This window comes from Phoxinus phoxinus (genome assembly GCF_949152265.1).
Source record: "Phoxinus phoxinus genome assembly, chromosome: 11".
Taxonomy (NCBI): domain Eukaryota; kingdom Metazoa; phylum Chordata; class Actinopteri; order Cypriniformes; family Leuciscidae; genus Phoxinus; species Phoxinus phoxinus.
In genome coordinates, this window is record NC_136886.1 from 2,210,083 (window position 1) to 2,230,751 (window position 20,669).

At 36.7% G+C, this 20,669-nt stretch overlaps 1 protein-coding gene across 1 annotated transcript; it reads left to right on the forward strand.

Moving 5' to 3' along the window:
- Positions 1 to 359: 359 nt before the first annotated feature.
- Positions 360 to 20,252, forward strand: ddx27 (DEAD (Asp-Glu-Ala-Asp) box polypeptide 27). The gene is made up of 21 exons (XM_079627430.1): positions 360 to 699; positions 1,772 to 1,918; positions 2,986 to 3,045; positions 5,140 to 5,353; positions 5,436 to 5,476; positions 5,553 to 5,636; positions 7,222 to 7,327; positions 10,156 to 10,329; positions 11,366 to 11,516; positions 12,438 to 12,537; positions 14,323 to 14,464; positions 15,383 to 15,536; positions 15,619 to 15,700; positions 15,775 to 15,952; positions 16,961 to 17,067; positions 17,153 to 17,249; positions 17,909 to 18,000; positions 18,699 to 18,819; positions 18,922 to 19,012; positions 19,098 to 19,169; positions 20,125 to 20,252. Exons 1-21 carry the CDS (start codon positions 613 to 615, stop codon positions 20,138 to 20,140), a joined length of 2,316 nt encoding a protein of 771 aa, XP_079483556.1. The 5' UTR covers positions 360 to 612; the 3' UTR covers positions 20,141 to 20,252.
- The last annotated feature ends 417 nt before the right edge of the window (positions 20,253 to 20,669 follow it).

Sequence of the window (20,669 nt, forward strand, 5' to 3'; positions counted from 1 at the left end):
CTCGCCTTCAAGTTGTTCCAAACCTGTATATATTTCTTTGTTCTACTGTACACTAAGACATTTTGAAGAATGTTTGTAACTAAGCATATCTTGCCCCCCTATTACCGTAGTAGGAAAAATAAATACTATGGTAACGTTAGTTAATGGCGGGTGAGATCTGCTTACTTACATTCTTCCAAATATCTCTTTTCTTTTACTATCTGTGTGTTCAGCGGAACAAATAAATGTATACATGTTTGTTTGGAATAATTTGAGGGTGAGCAAATGACAGGATTTAAATTTTTGGGAGAACTAACTTAACCGATCGTCTGCTCCTCCGCGCCTGTAGGTGTCAGTGTAGCTAGCTTCCGGTTTCCGCCACAGAACCACGTTCTTCTGAGAATGACGCACTTCCGCTGCTTTAGTTCAGCGACACACACGTGTGTGTTTATGAACATGCAGAGCTGTTAGTGTGTCAAACAGACACAGTTATATGTTTATGCTTTGTGAGATTAATATGAGCGGGTCTCTTTTATGTAGAAACAAAAAGTATAAGATTAGATATAGTTACTAATAATAGTTATTAGTACTCAGTTTTAATAAGTTAACCAGCCTGTGAGTTTTACAGCACACATGTTTTCTGATATGGATTTGATCAGAACTATCGATGATGATGTTGAGGTGCCGGACGAGCCGGACTCAGCGTCTGACGATGAAGATGTAAGTTCACTTCACAGTTCAGATACACTGAAAATTAACCAGGTTTTTATTCATTTTTAGGCCTGTGCCATGATAATACCATGTTTTGGGAAGTGCATCATGGGAATAGTATGTTGTTAGAAGATGTAGTACTGTGTTTTGGGGGAACTTACTGTGGTAATAATACCATGTTTTGTGAAATATATCATTATAATACTACTTTATATGGAGATTTGCCATGTTTTTGAAGCACTTCATGATAATACTACGTTATCTGGGGATGTAAGTTAACTTACCATGGTAATACTGTTTTTTTGAGCCTCGTACTGTGGTAATATCATGTTTTGAGGATGTACAATGCTTTTTGACAAATAGTTAAAACTAAAACCTTAAAAACAAACATTGTCGGTACTTGGTTGGAAGAAAATACAATTATTTGAGCTCGTCAAGGAAGCATTTCACATTTTCAACTATTTTAACTTTGTGCTAAATTACCTCAAAGTAAAGCTGAAATATTAATGGGTTTGTTACACTGTAATTATACATTTTAAGGACTGACCCTTTACTAAAGGGTTAGGAGGATCAGAGTTTGGTTAGTTGTAATTATGCATAATTAATAGGTATTACTGTAGTAACTACATGTAACAATGACACTGTAAAATAAAGTGCTACCTAAAAATGGTTAACCCTTTATTTTACAGTGTCCTTGTTACATGTACCTACCATAGTAATAACTATAAATTAAACATTACTACATGAACTTAATCCTAACCCTATAGTAAGTACATGTAGTTACTTAATATTACTCGGTACTTAAATATATAATTACACTGTAACACGGACACCTTAAATTAAAGTGTAACCCTTTATTTTAAGGTGATGTAGTTACATTGTACTTACTCAACACGTACTGAGTAAGATAAGATTGCTTGATTGACACATACTTACTATAGAGTTATAATTAGTGTTTGCTTTAGATCGCCATCTTTTAACGATTAATCGTGCATGTAAATACAATTGCACGTGAATGTCAGTATTCAGCAGTTTTCTGATAGCATGACTTCTGCATGTAATAACTGGTGTGTGTGTTCAGGATCAGCCCATCGTGTTGAGTAAAGAGAAGCGAGCGCTGAAGGGCCGCACTGGAGACTTCAGCGCTGATTTTGAGTTCGGAGAGCGAGATGGGCTGTACAGCGGAGACTGGGCGATGGATGACGTGATGGCTCAGCTGAAGAAGAGGGTGAGTGAGACTCACACTAGGAGTTATCACGATCATTTATTTTATATCAGTCGATCTCGATCAATCACGATAAATGTCAAATCTTTATTTCTTTCAAGTTTAAAGGGATAGTTCACTTTGAAATTAGTTTTTGGTATGTTTTAGCTTACCTCAAGGGCATCCAAGATGTAGGTGTCTTTGTTTCCACAGTATTTTCAATTTTGATATTTTTAGGTCAAACCGTTCTTGTCTGACAGTCATATAATGCAGGTCTATGGGGTCCATGCACAGAGAAGTCAAAATTAAACATGATTTAATGACTCGTAAATGTAAGTACACATTGATGGCCTAAGACACGAAACGAGCGGTTTGTGTGAGAAAACGAACAGTATTTATATCGTTTTTACCTCTTGTAACACAGCCACGTCCAAGTGATCTGAGGGTGCGAGCGCATCCTGGTGTGTGACGTGTACGCAGACTGGTGCATAGATATATATATACACTAGATGTCGCCTTGGCTACGGCAGTTCATTGGAACTAATGTCTTTAAAGCGACATCTAGTGTATATATATCTATGCACCAGTCTGCGCACACGTCACACACCAGGAAGCGCGCGCGCCCTCAGATCACTTGGACGTGGCTGTGTATAAGAGGTAAAAACGATATAAATACTGTTCGTTTTCTCACACAAACCGCTCGTTTCGTGTCTTAGGCCATCAATGTGTACTTGCATTTACATCGTCAGCGCGGCTTCATCTGCCTTTAAACTAATTTATATCACGGAGACATTTGTGTTCTCGGCTGAATTCAAACGCTTCTCTCTTGATCTCGTGACCGAGACCGATCAGAGTAAACGAGTCCGCCGTTTGGACTTTGAGCCGAGCGGATAACCGGTCCGTGTGGCGTGCGCGGTTCAAATGAGTTTAGTTCCGCTTAAACATTTATCGAACGCTTGATATCGTTTTAATCGAGAAAAATTATATCGTGATAACTATCGTTTTATCGCCCAGCTCTAACTCACACTGACGGATTGGTGCTTGTGGCTCGTGTTGGATCTTCATCTCTTCTTTCACTTTTTTTTTTTCAGAAAGCGGCCACGACTCTGGACGAAAAGATCGAGAAAGTGCGGAAAAAGCGCAAAATTGAGGTAAGAGACAATGTTGAGTCAAGTCACCTGGTTATAAATAGCGCTTTATACAATATATTGCTTCAGAGTAATAAACATGCTGTAAAGCAGCTCTACTGAAGACAGTAGTGTCGTTATTCGGCGTACGGTACACTGTGTAACTAGCGGTTAATAAACAAAACTGCATGTGTGTGCAGAAGAACATTGGTTTGGTTGTGCTTGGGACTGTGGATGAATATGTTTCTCCTTCTGTTCATAAAACTTTCACTATAAGCTTATAATATATACACATTATACACAGAGATATAACCAGTTCAGATGAAAGGGTCTCAAGCTGACTAGCTGAAGATGTTACTGTAGCTTTATGCATTATTAGACACAGTACTTCCTTCTAAAACAACTACCGGTATTTAAATGATCTTCATGCTTTACAGTGAAATCTGTTAGAGAGCTACATATGGCAGTTTATCTGTTCAATAAAACACTTACTCTCCTGTTGAGTTATAAAAACAGTCGCTTTATAAAAACATCTCAAATCCCTCAGTTCTCCATCTCTGAAAAGCCGAACTAATGTTGAATCTTGTTTTATTATCGTTCTCTTTTCTCCAGCAGACGCTCCTCTGTTCCGCGTTTGTTATAAACTGATGAAATAATATCAAATAGATTTAGTGACTCCATGTCAACCTTTCTCACTCATTGTGACAACTAACCCCACACACACTCACCACACACTCCACTAACCTCTGACACACACACACACACACTCTCAACTAACCTCTGACACCACACACACACACACACACACACACACACACTCTCAACTAACCTCTGACACCACACACACACACTCTCTCTCTCCCTCTCTCACAACTAACCTCTGACACCACACACACACACTCAACTAACCTCTGACACTACACACACTCAACCTCTGACACCACACACTAACCACACACACACACACACACTCAACTAACCTGACACACACACACCTCAACTAACCTCTGACACTACACACACTCACACCTCAACTAACCTCTGACACTACACACACTCACACCTCAACTAACCTCTGACACTACACACACTCACACCTCAACTAACCTCTGACACTACACACACTCAACCTCTGACACCACACACTAACCACACACACACTTACCACACACACGCACTCAACTAACCTGACACACACACACACACCTCAACTAACCTCTGACACTATACACACACACACACACACACACACACACACACACACACCTCAACTAACCTCTGACACCACACACACACTGTCTCTCAACTAACCTCTGACACCACACACACACACTCTCTCTCTCCCTCTCTCACAACTAACCTCTGACACCACACACACACACACTCAACTAACCTCTGACACCACACACACACACACACACACTCAACTAACCTCTGACACCACACACACTCAACTAACCTCTGACACCACACACACACACACTCTCACTCTCACACACACTCAACTAACCTCTGACACTACACACACTCAACCTCTGACACCACACACTAACCACACACACACGCACTCAACTAACCTGACACACACACACGCACTCAACTAACCTGACACACACACACACACACACACACACACACCTCAACTAACCTCTGACACTACACACACACACACACCTCAACTAACCTCTGACACTACACACACTCAACCTCTGACACCACACACTAACCACACACACACACACTAACCACACACACACACACGCACTCAACTAACCTGACACACACACACACACACACACACCTCAACTAACCTCTGACAGTACACACACACACCTCAACTAACCTCTGACACTACACACACACACACACACACTCATTTAACCTCTGACAACACACACACACACAAAAAAAATTTGGTAAATTATGAAACAATTATTCAGCATCTCCATTGAGTTTTGTTGAGTGAGTTTTGTTCTGATCCGATGCGGATAGTGTCCGTGCAAATCGATAATATTAAGTGTCTCAATATTCAGTAATATTAAGTGTGTATTTCAGGAGTTAAAGATTTGTTGAAACTTGAAGAAATGTAACATGTTTGTCATATTTATGCGTCTGCAGGAGAAAAGTCAAAAGAACAAGAAATCAGAAGCTCCAGTCACTAAACCGGAGAGCGATGAGGATGACGAGGAGGAAGAGATTGATGAAGAGAATGATAAAGAAGAGGATGGAAATGAGGAATCCGCTGCAGATGTCGTTGAGGAGGATGATGATGATGACGAGGTGGAGGAAGACGAGTTCTCGTCAGGTGATGAAGAGGTGCTGAAAAAAGCAGGTATGTGGAAGAACGACACCGATCCAAACATCATCTTCTCTATAAACATGCTTGATGTATTTCATCCTCTCTTTTCTTCCAGACACTGTGAGAGAGAAACCGAAGAAGGGCAAGAGGAAAATTGTGAGTATGAATCCGTTGTTTATGGTGTAAATCTCACATGATTATGAAGGTGTTTGACTCCTGCGCTCTCTTCCAGCCTGAAGCTTTTTTTGAGGACGCTTCCCAGTATGACGACAATCTCACCTTCCCGGATATGAATCTCTCCAGACCTTTACTGAAGGTCAGACTGATGATTAATTATTAATTCCATGTAATACACTTTTCATATACGTGACCCTGGAGCACAATCCCAGTCTGGAGCCGCACGGGTATATCTGTGGCAATAGCAACTATACATTGTATGGGTCAAAATTATAAATTTTTCTTTTATGCCAAAAATCATGAGGATATTAAGATCATGTTCCATGAAGATATTTAGTAAATTTCCTACCGTAAATATATAAAACATGTATTTTTGTGAGTGAGTGCAGCACAATCGTGAACATAAATGCACAACTTTAAAGGAGATTTTCTCAATGTTTAGATTTTTTTGCTCCTCGGATTCCAGATTTTCAATAGTTGTATCTCGACCAAATATTGTCCTATCCTAACAAACCACACATCAATGGAAAGATTATTTATTCAGCTTTCATATGATGTATACATCTCAATAAAAAAAATTTACCTATGTAACTGGTTTTGTGGTCCACGGTCACATATGCACTTTTATATCAATATATACCAATCACGGAATGTAAGTGACAATTTTTGACTCTTTTGAGCTATTAATATTGGTTTAAGCTGCAAAATTATGTAAAGTAGCTCGTACAAACACTTTAGGGACAATAATCTGGAGAATTTCTTGATAAATACATGGTGTCATCGGAATAAATGACCACTTTTATAAATGAGGAGATGGACAAGCGTAGCGCCAAACTGATGAGTGATATCTTCTTGTGGCGTGTAGATCCAAAAAATTATTCAAAAATAAGAAAAAAAAGATCCGCACACGAATATCGGCCCAAAAAGCTCACGAAATGTATTTTCCAGAGGCCACAAATAAAGTGCAAAACGTGGAAAAATGTGCGAACGGTTTTCGTGTTCAACCCTTCATCAGTGCAATGTGTTACGAAGCTCAACACCTGCAGTCATTTACATACTCACCTTGTGTGATGTTCAATTATGGGAATGAGTATCATACCTGTCAACATTTGGGTACCAAAATACGGGGATATGGGGGTTGGTGGATGGCAGAGGTAGGCTAAATACACATTAATTGCGCAGATATTAACATAAATAAATGCATAATATTCAATAAACTTATTCATGTTTATTTTTATCGGTTGCAAAAAATTAACTGGATTAATCGCACATTTTTGCTGTGATTACTCACGATGAGTCACCATTGAAAAAACCTAATTTAATCTCCAAATGAATGTAGAAACAACAGTATATTTTAAGTATTTGTCTAAAAGGTAGGAAATACAGAAATTGAATAAAGTTAAATGTTAAATTATACATAGATTAATCCTTAAGTTACAAAAGTTCTTTAGTCAAGAGCAGTGAGTGTTTTTCTCTGTTCCCTTTGTTCGGTATTATGGTAATGAGTATGTAAATGACTGCAGGTGTTGAGCTTGGGAACACGTTGCACTGATGAAGGGTTGAACCCGAAAACTTCTCACTTCTTTTTTTTATTTTTATTTTTATGGTAATGGTTTAAAGAGAAACATAACTAAGCCATCAAAATGAAACCTTGTAGCATCTGATGGACCTCCAGTAGAAGATGCCCGGTTTCATCTCACGCTCTCCTCCTCGTGTTTCCTCAGGCCATCACTACGATGGGCTTCAAGCAGCCCACTCCTATTCAGAAAGCCTGCGTTCCTGTGGGGCTTCTGGGAAAAGACATCTGTGCATGTGCCGCCACCGGCACCGGTAAGACTTCCACTGTCCGTGCTTGATTTGACCAGAAAGAATATGAATATTACTATTTTATTTTTGTTTGTTTATTTAATAGGGACAATACACTAGTGATGGGAAGTTCGGCTCATTTTACTGACTCTCTCGTTCATCAAAATGTTCATTTAACCCCCTGAGGTCGGCAAACGCGCGGGCGCGTTTTGCTCGTTTTTTTTTACATAGCAGCAAAATAGACCTAAAATACTCCGTCGGTTTTGGTCATACAGACTTAAGAAATATGAAAAAATTAGCTGTTAAATGTCTACTTTTTTATGTGTCCACTTACAATCGAAATAAAACATTGTGCTTTTGTAAAATAAAGAAAGTAAACAGGGAGTGCTTTATGCCTCTCCGTCTCCGTGAACTTTTTTTCTGAAGCACTTCTCTAAACTCAAATAAAACTCAGCGAATACTATTCACTCAGACATGAGCTATATATCTCTATAATCATTTAAGTGTGTAGTTTTAAATTATCTAATTCAAATCTAAAACAAATATTCTCTGTTTATGTAATCTATATAAAAAGAGCGAGAGATCAGCTGTGCTCATTATCTTTCTGGCACCTCATTACTCCGCTAATGTGACACGCCCATCGAGAGCGCGCGCTATTCAAACACAGATAATCTGGAGCAACACATGCAAACCAGTCAACGCCCACAACAGCTGGACAACACACTCGCTGTGTGGAATAGCTCTGCTAATAATATCGTGATTATCCTGGAAATTTTACCTCAAACGTGCTGGAGTAGCCGAACAACGGACCCAGCTGCAGATCATCAGTAAGTGCTTTGTTCTAATCGCGATATGAACTGGTGTCTGTAATCCGCAAAAGACTGTTTAAATTTGAATCGCGTTTCTGTGTTTGAATGAATGAACGGCACATGTGCATGCGTTTGTTTACTAACGTTACAGCTCGCGCGTGTCTGTGTGTGTGAATGAAATATCTATTGCCTACTGAGATGAGTAAAAATCGACTGAATACGTTGAAATAAAATGTCTTTGTATAAGCAACGTTTTAAACTGCAAATTAACATTTATGCCCTAATATAGGCTATATTATAAAAGACGATATGTTACAGACGAAATATGAAAGAAGTTTGTACTGCCACATCAAAACCTAATTTCCAAGGTGCAAACAAAATCTTAAAAGGTCAATATAAGCCTTCTCTTTAAATTATTTTTGTGTTTTATTAGTGACAAATTTGGGGAGAGGATAGCCTACATAATCCAAAACTTTCTGAAAATACGAATGAGAATTAACTGCACAATTACTAGAAATGTTTACCTTGGATATTATACAATTTGCAAGCATTACACAGTTTGTGGAAAAATACACTTTTTTTTCAAGATGTTTCCAACTCTGAACCAATTCTGTAGATGTGTGTGTGTATGTATGTATGTGTATGTATATATATATATATATATATATATATATATATATATATATATATATATATATATATATATATATGTGTGTGTGTTGTCTTTGCATTCTGTGTGGCTCAGTGACACACTCAGTGAAAGGCTCATTAGTATGCAGCATTAGCAGCTCTTCTTTGTCTTCTCCAGGTGTGAATGAGGACATTATTCATGACCTTCTTGGATCATTCACGCCCCCCTGCATATTGCCTTTCCAAACAAAAAGTGTCTTACAAAATTTAAATCAATCTATTGTTTAATGTGAACGATTAGCCCGGATGATTTTCAGATCATTTTGAAGTAAATACTCTAGCCGACAACATCCATTAGTCAACAGTATTGTGGGAATATGTGAAGTTGGTCGTTTGTGGTCTTATATCAGAACATTTAAGTTTGAGTTTTTTGAATAACCACGCATAAATAATATTCTCTCAAAAATGCAAACATGTACATACATGTTGCTCACATATTATGATAGTCATGTTCGTGCTAAATAGAGTGTAATTACACCTTTGCCATTAATATGTTTATAAGCAACTGAAAAAAATAAAAATATCAGGGCATTTCAAAACATCTCAAGGACCCCAAAAACACCTTAGACTCCAGAGGGTTAAGGGGCTTTAAATGTTATGCTTTTAACAGCCAAATCCCTGAAAACATCCAACTATGCAATCTTGATCATATTTTGAATTAAGAAATAATTATAATGCAGCCAAAGATAATTTACAGGGAACATAAATATTTAATTTACCTTCCGAGTATTTGGTTCATTTGTCATGTGACACACGCAATGAACTAGAGATGCACCGATTACAAGTTCTGATTTTTCATTGAGTTTGATCTGCCGATACCAATTAAATTTTTTCTAACCACTTTACAGCACACACAAATATTTATTTTCTATCTTTTCTTTAATTTAACATTTTGTGAACCGATAATCGCTATAAAATAGAACTATATAAATTACTCCTGGTATGGGAAATTAAAAGTTAATTAAAATTAAACTAAAAGAAAGCTTATACAAAACATATTTTGACTAGTTTTCTCATTTTTTATTTTATTTTTTATAAAACACCATATACTTTTACACAAACTGAATAATAAAGACAAGTTCAATATCGGAGATATATCGTATCGACCGAAATTAAGAAATATATCGTGATATAAATTTTGGCCATATCGTCCAGCCGAGTTGTACCTAAACAAACAAACAATGGCATATTGACATACATAAGCACATATGTAACTTTACACAGTCACAAACATAAAATATAAATGATCCTATATGCAAAATAAATAAATATGCGTAAGGTCCTCTATAACTGTAATCTCTGTGATGGTTAGTTGACTGTGTGTGTGTGTGTGTGTGTGTGTGTGTGTCTCAGGGAAGACTGCAGCCTTCATGTTGCCGGTTCTGGAGCGTCTGATCTACAAGCCGAGAGAGACTCAGGTGACGCGAGTGCTGGTTCTGGTGCCGACCCGAGAGCTGGGCATTCAGGTGCACACCGTGGCCCGTGAGCTGGCACAGTTCACCAGCATCAGCACGTGCCTGGCCGTGGGTAAGACACTCATTCACTATCACAGGAGAAGGAGCTTTTATATTTTAACTTTTAATCAGGAATTGTTTTTTTTTATTTTTTATATTATATATCTATTAAGCTTTAGGTATTTTACAAATATTCCTATTTGTCTTATTTTTATTTCAGTTTTTGTTTGTTATTTTTGTACTTCACCATACATGTAGCTTATTTCAGTAAGTTGCCAAGGCATTTTTTAATTAAGTTATTCATCTAATTATTTTATTTAAAAAAAATTCCATACAATTTTAAATAGGTTCAAAGCTTTCATATTTCATTTTTGTAATTTTTATTTCAGATTTTGTTTTAGTAATTTTAGTACTTCAACCTAAACATATTGTATTTCAGTAAGTTGCCAAGGGATTTCTAATGTTTCTAATGTCAGCTTTATTTTTGTAAACTATTTCAAGTTTTATGTGCTTTCGTCAATTTAGTTTTTGCTCTTTTTTTTATATTTCTTGTTGTCTTATATTTTTATTTCAGTTTTGATTTGAGTAATTTTAAGAACTTCAACCTACACTTATTTTATTTCAGAAAGTTGCCTAGGCATATTATATTTTAACCTTATTTCTTTTTAAACAATTTCCAATAGCTTTAAAGCTAACTTCTGTTTTTTTTTGTTTTTTTTTAAGTTTAAGATTTTAATTTAATAATAATATTTTATTATTTCAGCTTTCTTTCTTTTTAAACGATTTTTCATAGCTTGTTCTAGTTTGAAATAGTTTTAGAAATTTTATGTGCCTTTTACATTTTCATTAGCTTATGTATTTCTGTTTATCTTTGTTTTCTAATTCTAATTCGTTTTTTATCCAATAATTATATATTTTTACAGCTTTTTAAAGAATTTTTCTTAGTTGTTTTATGTTTAGTAAACAATAACATCACCGGTTATGAATGACTCTTCCTTGACTTCTCTCTCATGCTCGTGTGATTGCTCTAGAATAAGACTCTGTAAGGTGTGATGTAGTGTTGTAAATGAAGGCATGCAGGATTGTGAGGTGTTGTGTGACCCTGTCAGGTGGGCTGGACCTGAAGTCTCAGGAGGCGGCGCTGAGAGCGGGTCCCGATGTCCTGATCGCCACACCAGGACGACTGATCGACCACTTGCACAACACGCCGTCGTTCGAGCTCAGTCAGATCGAGATCCTCATCTTAGACGAGGCCGACAGGTGAGCGCTACAGCTGTGACTGAAGGGTTTGGATGGTTGTTTAGACGCGTGTCAGCCTTGCTACGATAGTCGGTTCAGAAGCAACACCGGTTACATCACTTGCCCAGTCGATTTTATGTAAAAAAATTTTTTTTTAAATATAATTTAGTTCAGTGATTCTCAATCCTGGTCCTGGGGACCCACATTTGATATACCTCCTGCATCTGACCAAGTTCAGTTCATAGAGCTCTTTCCTAATGTGGGTTTAATTATTCCTTTCTATGTAAATCACTTTGAATTGCCGTTGTGTATTAAATGTGCTATATAAATAAACTTGCCTTGCCTGAAATGAGGGAGACATACAAACTGTGCAGAGCTGTGGGTCCGCAGGACCAGGATTGAGAACCACTGGGTTAGAGAACAGACTCTACAATTAAAAACGAATCGGTGTCTGCTTAATAAATCGTGAGCTGAACGCGAGTCGCGGAGTCAGATTTCATTAATCACATTAATAACTGACGATGATGCCGTATTTGGTGTCAAAGCGAAATGTAAAAGCGCCTATATAAACACATTTGTCATTGTATGTTTTGTTGTTGATTTTCATTAAGAATAATAGGCCAATGAGCTCACCATTCAAGCAATCCACCCCCCAAATTGGCACTAATTTGAAAGTGAAACTAAAATGAGCCCACGGGAGCGAGCCGGACAGTGTTTCCAGTTCATTCCTATGGAAAAACGCTTGCTCTGCTCCGAAAGGGAAAGAGCTCTACTGGTTTTAATGAAGCTCTTCATCGACCATCCATTATGAACGGACGCGCGCATTTTACTTTCGCTTTTAAATTAGACCCCGCCGGTGATCCCGGTGTTGTCACACGTCGATTAACCGGTGGTAAAATCTTATCCTCACCGTCACATCCCTAACGTGTGTGTCTTCCTCAGGATGCTGGACGAGTACTTCGAGGAGCAGATGAAGGAGATCATCAGGATGTGTTCCTATCAGAGACAGACCATGTTGTTCTCTGCCACCATGAGTGAGGAGGTGATGCTGCTCATCTTCAGCTTTACTGCTACATCACTCCACTGTCAGTCAGTGTTCTGAGAGGATGCTTTATGGATCCAGTGTTGCTGGATGGATGGATGGATGGATGGATGGATGGATGGATGGATGGATGGATGGATGGAAGGATAGATAGATGGATGGATGGATGGAAGGATAGATAGATGGATGGATGGAAGGATAGATAGATGGATGGATGTAAGGATAGATAGATGGATGGATGGATGTAAGGATAGATAGATGGATGGATGGATATAAGGATAGATGGATTTATGGATAGATAGATAGACGGATGTAAGGATGCATGGATGGATGGATAGACTGATTTATGGATAGATAGATAGATAGATAGACGGATGTAAGGATGCATGGATGGATGGATAGACTGATTTATGGATAGATAGATAGATAGATAGATGGATGTAAGGATAGAAGGATAGATGGATGTAAGGATGTAAGGATAGAAGGATAGATGGATGTAAGGATAGATGGATGTAAGGAAAGATGGATTTATGGATAGATGGATTTATGGATAGATAGATAGACGGATTTATGGATAGATAGATAGACGGATGTAAGGATGGATGGATGGATGGATAGACTGATTTATGGATAGATAGATAGATAGATAGACGGATGTAAGGATGGATGGATGGATGTAAGGATAGAAGGATAGATGGATAGATAGATGTAAGGATGGATGTAAGGATAGATGGATGTAAGGATAGATAGATGTAAGGATGGATGTAAGGATAGATAGATAGATGGATGTAAGGATGGATGGATGGATGTAAGGATGGATGGATGGATGGATGGATGGATGGATGGATGGATGGATGGATGGATGTAAGGATGGATGGATGGATGGATGTAAGGATGGATGTAAAGATAGATGGATGGATGGATGGATGGATGGATGGATGGATGGAGAGATAGATAGATGGATGGATAGATGGATGGATGTAAAGATTGATGGATGGATGGATGGATGGATGGAGAGATAGATAGATGGATGGATAGATGGATGGATAGATGGATGGATGTAAGGATGGAAGGATGGATGGATGTAAGGATAGATGGATGGATGGATGGATGGATGGATGGATGGATGGATGGATGGAGAGATGGATGGATGGATGGATGGATGGATTGATGATTGGATGGATGGATGGATGGATGGATGGATGGATTGATGATTGGATGGATGGATGGATGGATAGATAGATAGATGGATGGATGTAAGGATGGATGGATGGAAGGATGGATGGATGGATGGATGGATGGATGTAAGGATGGATGGATGTAAGGATGGATGGATGGATGGATGTAAGGATGGATGGATGGATGGATGGATGGATGTAAGTAGATGGAGAGATAGACAGATTGATTGATGGATGTATGGATAGATAGAAATGATTAAATACATCAAAATAAATTAAGTAAAGACAGACAAATTCCATTAAATAAATACATTTAATACAACTAAATAAATAATAATTGTATTTATTTACTGACTAAATCAATTGAGATCTTCTAATTTTCCCATAAAAATCATCCAGTTCCAAACACTGATCATATAGTTATCAGACAGATCTAGTGTTTGATTTGGCCGATATTAGAGCGAGATGAAATCAGGGTTTATTCTTTATAGACAAAACATTATAATCCCTATCATCACATGGGTTCTGTCATATATTACACTGTGTTGTACTAACAGATAATAGACCACAATATCTATATCGGTGCGTTGTGAATGTGTGTTTCCAGGTGAAGGATCTGGCGTCGGTGTCTCTGAAGCAGCCGGTGAGGATCTTTGTGAACAGCAACACAGACGTGGCGCCGTACCTCAGACAAGAGTTCGTGAGGATCAGACCCAACAAAGAAGGAGACCGAGAGGCTATTGTTGCAGGTGAAGTGCCCTGGTGAGGGGTCTCGATAGTGTGCTGTCTACACAGGGCCTTTCAAGTGACGCTTCTCACGTGAACCACACGAGAGACTCACTGACATTCACATTTATACTCGCATATATGAGTTCGGCATTAGTGTGTTGCTCTAATAAGCAAAAAATATGCATAATCGCATGCAAATATCCACTTTTTTACATTAAATTACATTCAACCATTTATAATCAGTAATGAATATTTATTTATATGTATTTTTTATGAATTTATAACATATTTCCCTTGAAACCATCAGTCATCTTTGAAGAAATCTTTTTTTGCTTATCACTGTGTTATTTATTTATTATTTATGTACTATTATAGTTAACTTTATTTTTATATATATTTTTTTTTACATATTTCTATTTAGCTTTATTTTTTTTATTCGGTTTTAGTTTCAGAAATTCGTTTTTGCAGCTTGCCAAGTTTTTTTTTTTTTTTTACATTTCATATTTATATTTAATTGCATATCAGCTTCATTTAAAATTACCAAAAATTATAAAAATTTTGCTGCAGTCAGTTTTTTTTGGGTATTATGTACTATTATAGTTGGCTTTTATTTTGATACATTTAAATAAAAAAAATCTATTTAGCTTTTTTATATTTACTAGAAATGTAATTCTTCAGCTTGCCAAAGCAACTTTTTTAATTTTCATTTAAGTTTTTTTTACATTTAATATTTATATTTAATTGCATATCAGCTTAATTTTTTTTTATTTTATATATAAAATATTTAAATTTTAGTTAACAATAACAACACTGCATATCCATGAAGGATGCATGCAACGTTGCAACACAAAAACTAGGTTTTTTTTAGACAATATTCCTTGTGACGAACGTTTGAGGAACATGTACTAAAGGAAAGCATCACATGACTCTGTCCACAGCTCTGCTCACCAGAACGTTTCAGGATCACGTGATGCTCTTCACTCAGACTAAGAAGCAGGCTCACCGCATGCACATTCTGCTGGGTTTGATGGGGTTAAAGGTCGGCGAGCTGCATGGAAACCTGTCGCAGACGCAGAGATTGGAGAGTCTGAGGTGCCGTGACACTTTCATCTGAGTAAAAACACAAATATTTGCCTTTAAAAAAGCATCTGAACGACAGACGTCTGTGTTTCAGGCGCTTTAAGGACGAGCAGATTGATATTTTGGTGGCCACCGACGTCGCTGCCAGAGGACTGGATATAGACGGGGTTAAAACTGTGAGTTCTCATTCGTTGGCTCTGCATATTAATATTAGTGAAGCCATGATCTCTGAATGCGTGTGTGTGTGCAGGTGATAAACTTCACCATGCCCAACACGGCGAAGCATTACGTGCACAGGGTCGGCAGGACGGCGCGCGCGGGTAAAGTGGGCCGCTCCGTGTCCCTCGTGGGCGAGACTGAGAGGAAGATGCTGAAGGAGATCGTGAAGAAAGCCAAAACGCCCGTCAAAGCCCGTGTCGTTCCTCAAGGTAAAGACTTCATCTGTGTTGAGGAAAATATGCTCCCAATTTATGACCAAATCTCTCAAAATGATTCAGAAATCTTTCTAAACGGTACATTGCATATCGGTTGGAATCAGAATTATATACAAATTATTATAAATCCCTTTCCAGTATCACAAACTACTGGAAATATCATGTAAATTCATTATTAGATTTTTTTTAATAGTTTTAGTAATTTTGTAATTTTTATTGTAAAATTAAATTGTATTTATTCTATAATAATATATATTATATTTGCCTTAAATTACTAAAACTGAAATAAACAATTTCGACCTAAATTATTTTGTCGAGGCAACATTTCTAATTTAAGTTTTTCATCTAATAATTTATTCATTTAAATTATATTTGGTTATTTTAGCTTTATTTTTATTTATTTATTGTATATAAGTAATAAGCAAACTAAAACAATTACAATATACCGGTAATAAATAAATAAAAATTAAGCTAAAATAACAAAATATAATTAATATTTTGTTATTTTAGCTTTATTTTTATTTTATTTGAATTGTTTTAGTTTTCTTTATATGCATGCATATAATATAATATCAATATTTTGAATTGGCTTTTATTTTTTACTTTTCGTGTCAATTTTAGTAAAACAAATTTTTTCATTTTTTCCTTTTATCATTTTATTGTTTTTGTCTTCTTTTTTTTTAAATATTGCTATTTAAGTTTTTTTAATTTTTTTATATCAGTTTAATTTTTTATTTTATTTACAGGTAATCATTTTAGTGCCTCAACTTAAAATTATTTTAGTTTATATATAAATATATATAATATATAAAAAAATTAAGCTGTATTTCAATGAACAAATGATATTAATAATAGGTTTAGTTAATGATAATAACTTGGGATTGAAGCAGTGGATATGCTGTAGAAAAACAAGGCAGGAACTATTTTATAAAATGTACTTTTTCAATATATGAATGTAATGTAAAGCTGGAGTAAATGTGTTGTGTGTGTGGCGTCTCCCAGAGGTCATTCTGAAGTTTCGTGATCTGATCGAGAGGTTGGAGAAGGACGTGTACGCAGTGTTACGCTTGGAGAAGGAGGAAAAGGCCATGGCTCATTCAGAAGCGCAGGTCTGACACTCTTCTGTCAAACATTCAGCCGTCTCACTCTGACTCCTGTGTTATTAAACGTGTGTGTGTGTGTGTGTGTGTCCAGATCAGTTTAGCTCAGAAGAAGATAACACAGAGCGCAGACGAGAAGCAGCCGCCCAGAACCTGGTTCCAGACACACGAGGAGAGGAAGAAAGATCGCAGTGAGTGTCATCACTTCATGCTCTTCCGTGAAACAAAATAAAAAAACAAATACACTTCGGTTCAAAAGTTTGGGGTCGGGAAGATTTTTAAAAAAAAATTTTTTTGAAAGAAGTCTCTGCTCGCCAAGGTTGCATTTATTTGGTTTTCTATGTGAATATATATATATATATATATATATATAGTCAAGTTTAATTTATTCCTGTGATCAAAGCTGAATTTTCAGCATCATCACTCCAGTCTTCAGTGTCACATGATTTCATGTGTCCGTTTCATATTTTTGTGGAAATTGAAACATTTTATTTTTCAGAATTCTTTGATGAATGAAAAGTGCATAAGAACATTGTTTATTTGATATAGAATCGTTTGTCACTTTTGATAAATTTAATGCATCCTTGATGAATAAAAGTGTTAATTTCGTCAATTTTTTTTACTGACCCCAAATTAAGCAACGTGGGAATTAAATCCGCTCATTATGACCTCATTCACACCTCAGTTTTTTTTATTTTTTTTTATTTTTTTTTTTATTGGAGGTTCAATGATGTTATATTTGACAGGAATTGAGACAGTTCTCCAGTTTCATTTTACACCTCAGATTTTCAATTATTCTTTGATTCAATAATTGTCTGTATGTCTTTAATTGTCTTGTTCTTTGTCAAAGTGGCGAAGGTGCTCCAGGATTTTGACTTTGCTCTGCGAGGAAAGAAGAAGCGTGCAGAGTTCCTGAAACAGGGCAAGAGAAAAGAGTTAACGGTGAGACTTCAGTCTTGAGTTGAACTAAACCGTACAGTAAATAACAGGCCTCTATGCCTTCTGAAAGGAGATTTGCTCTTGGTAATGAATCCATGGGTCATATTTCTTTCTCTGCGCTGTTATGTGCCGGAGGTTGTTACCAAGCCGCATCATTTTTTTTACATTACCCCTTAAACCATGACTTCTGGCACGTTTTGTGGATAGAAAAGTAGAATGTAAAAACATATATGTACACAATAAGTCCATTGTATCAAATTATTAATTTCAATGTTTGTACATAGTAGTTAAAGCCACTTAATATAAAGTGGGACCCAAATATGACATACCATCAACAGATTCAATGTCTGATTGTTTGTTTTAAACCAAAATAAGTTTCTTTTTTCTGTTGAAAATAAAAGTTATTTGGAAGAATCTGGGTAACCAAACGGTTGATGTACCGCAGTGACTTCCATAGTATATATATATTTTCTACTATGGAAGTCAATGGGGACCAGCAACTGTCTGGTTAGCCACATTCTTCAGAATATCTTCTTTTGTGTTCAGCACAAGAAAGAAATTAATACAGGTTTGGAACAACATTAGAGTGAGTAAATAATGACAGAATTTTTATTTTTGGGTGAACTATCCCTTTAAGGACAAGCGGCAGCATGTTTACTATTATATTATATTAAGTCTGTGTGTGTGTGTGTGTGTGTCAGGCTGAGGAGAGAGCTCAGTTCGAGGTGCTGAAGTCTCAGATGTACGCTGAACGAGCAGCTAAACGCGATCGCAAGCCGAAGCGAGCCAGAGTCGTTCCAGAAGACGAACCCGTTCAGAAAGGTTTGCAAATAAACGCCTGTAAACCTCCAGCATGGAGCGTTACTCTCAAAACTTGAGTTCAGACTCTGACTGCTAGCTTGAACCTTCTTCTTCTTCTTCCAGCTAAAAAACCCAACAAGTCTAGGAAGAAGTCTGTGTTCGACAAGGAGCTGACGAACACCAGCAAGAAGACGCTGAAGCAGTACAGAGCGGGGTGTGTGTGCGCTCGACGCGCGAGGAGAAACATGTCAAGCTTTCTCACTCTTGTCTCTGAGACTAACTGTGATTTCTCTGTCCAGGCCGTCCTTCGAGGACAGAAAGAGACTCGGCCTTCCAAACAAGAAGGGAGGACGCTTCAAGTCAAAGTCCAAGTGAGATTTATTATTTCCCTAACACACATTCAGATTAGATGTTGTACACGTGCACATTTTTCATGCACCTGGAAACACTCAATTACCAAAGTGCTGTTAAATGAAATTAAAAACAAAGTGTTGATATTTAACTTTAATTTTCTATAAATTAATAAAAAATACAATGCATTGGTTGGGAATTGGGATTGGGAAAAGATTTGGGATTTGAGCATCATGAAATATTGTAATGAATATATAAAAGTACAATATGCAAGCATGAGTAAATACATGTTTCATGTAAAATAAAAAAGGATGTGAAATAACATATAAAATGGCCTCTAAAATAAAATATAATAAACTCACAAAATATAAAATACACCCTTGAAATAAAATGGTGGACAACATAAAGCAAATCAGTATATCTTGGAAAAATGTAATACATCACTAAATAATTCAATATAATCATAAGTATTTAGTAGTATAAATAAATATAAAGGGTGAGAAATGCATTTTTACATTTATAAAATGTATTTATTTATGCATTTATTACTTGCATTTCATTTTACTTTTAATTCTTTATTGCTACGTTCTATTATGCATTTAATAAAATCCTTATATTTTATTTAGGCTCCCTGCACAGGGAACATGCACGTGATATAATAAATATACTCGCATATACTGTATATATGTGTTTTATTTATTATTTTAGTTATTATGCAAACTGATTTTAATGACCTTGTATTAAATGTATGATATATATATATACAAATATAAAAACTTGTGTATTTAATTTGTCACACTACAGAACAGCTTACTCTAAAATTAAGGTAGTAAGAAATTGTGACTTAAGGTAGTATATTTTAGGTAAATCTAAAGCAAATGTCTTGATAAGTTTTATTCAAGAAAATGAGTGAATGATGAAAAAAAAGCATAATTTCTGCCGATCTTCTCTTAAATCCTTTATGCGTCTTTCCAGGTTCAAAAGAAGGTGAAGCCGTGACTGATGCACAACTTCAATGGAACATCTGCCTCTATATCATTTTATTATCATCCTCCCTCCATACGCAACCTCCCAAACCCTTCCAATAAAACTCTACAACTGAACTCCTGTATTTCTGTTTGTCATGCATGTGTAGAGCAGAGGATACATGTACGGGTGATCTCAAAAAATGAGAATATCATGCAAAAGTTCATTTATTTCAGTAATTCATTTATTTCAGTAAAAGGTGAAACTAATATATTATATAGACTCATTACATGAGCCGCGTTTCCACCGCGGGAACTTTCCCCAGGAACTAGGAACTTTGGGGTGGTAACTCGGTGTGTTTACACCGCAGGAATCAGGGTCTAAATGAAGTTCCGGGTAAATATTTACCCCTCCGAAAGTCCCTGCTCGCGAGGTAGTACTTTTTCAAAGTTCAGGAACTTTCGGGGGCGGGGCTTGTGCGCTGAACATGCTGATTGGTTGTTCACGCCGCATTTTTACTGGAGGACTCCACGCAGCATTCTAATTTAACCGGC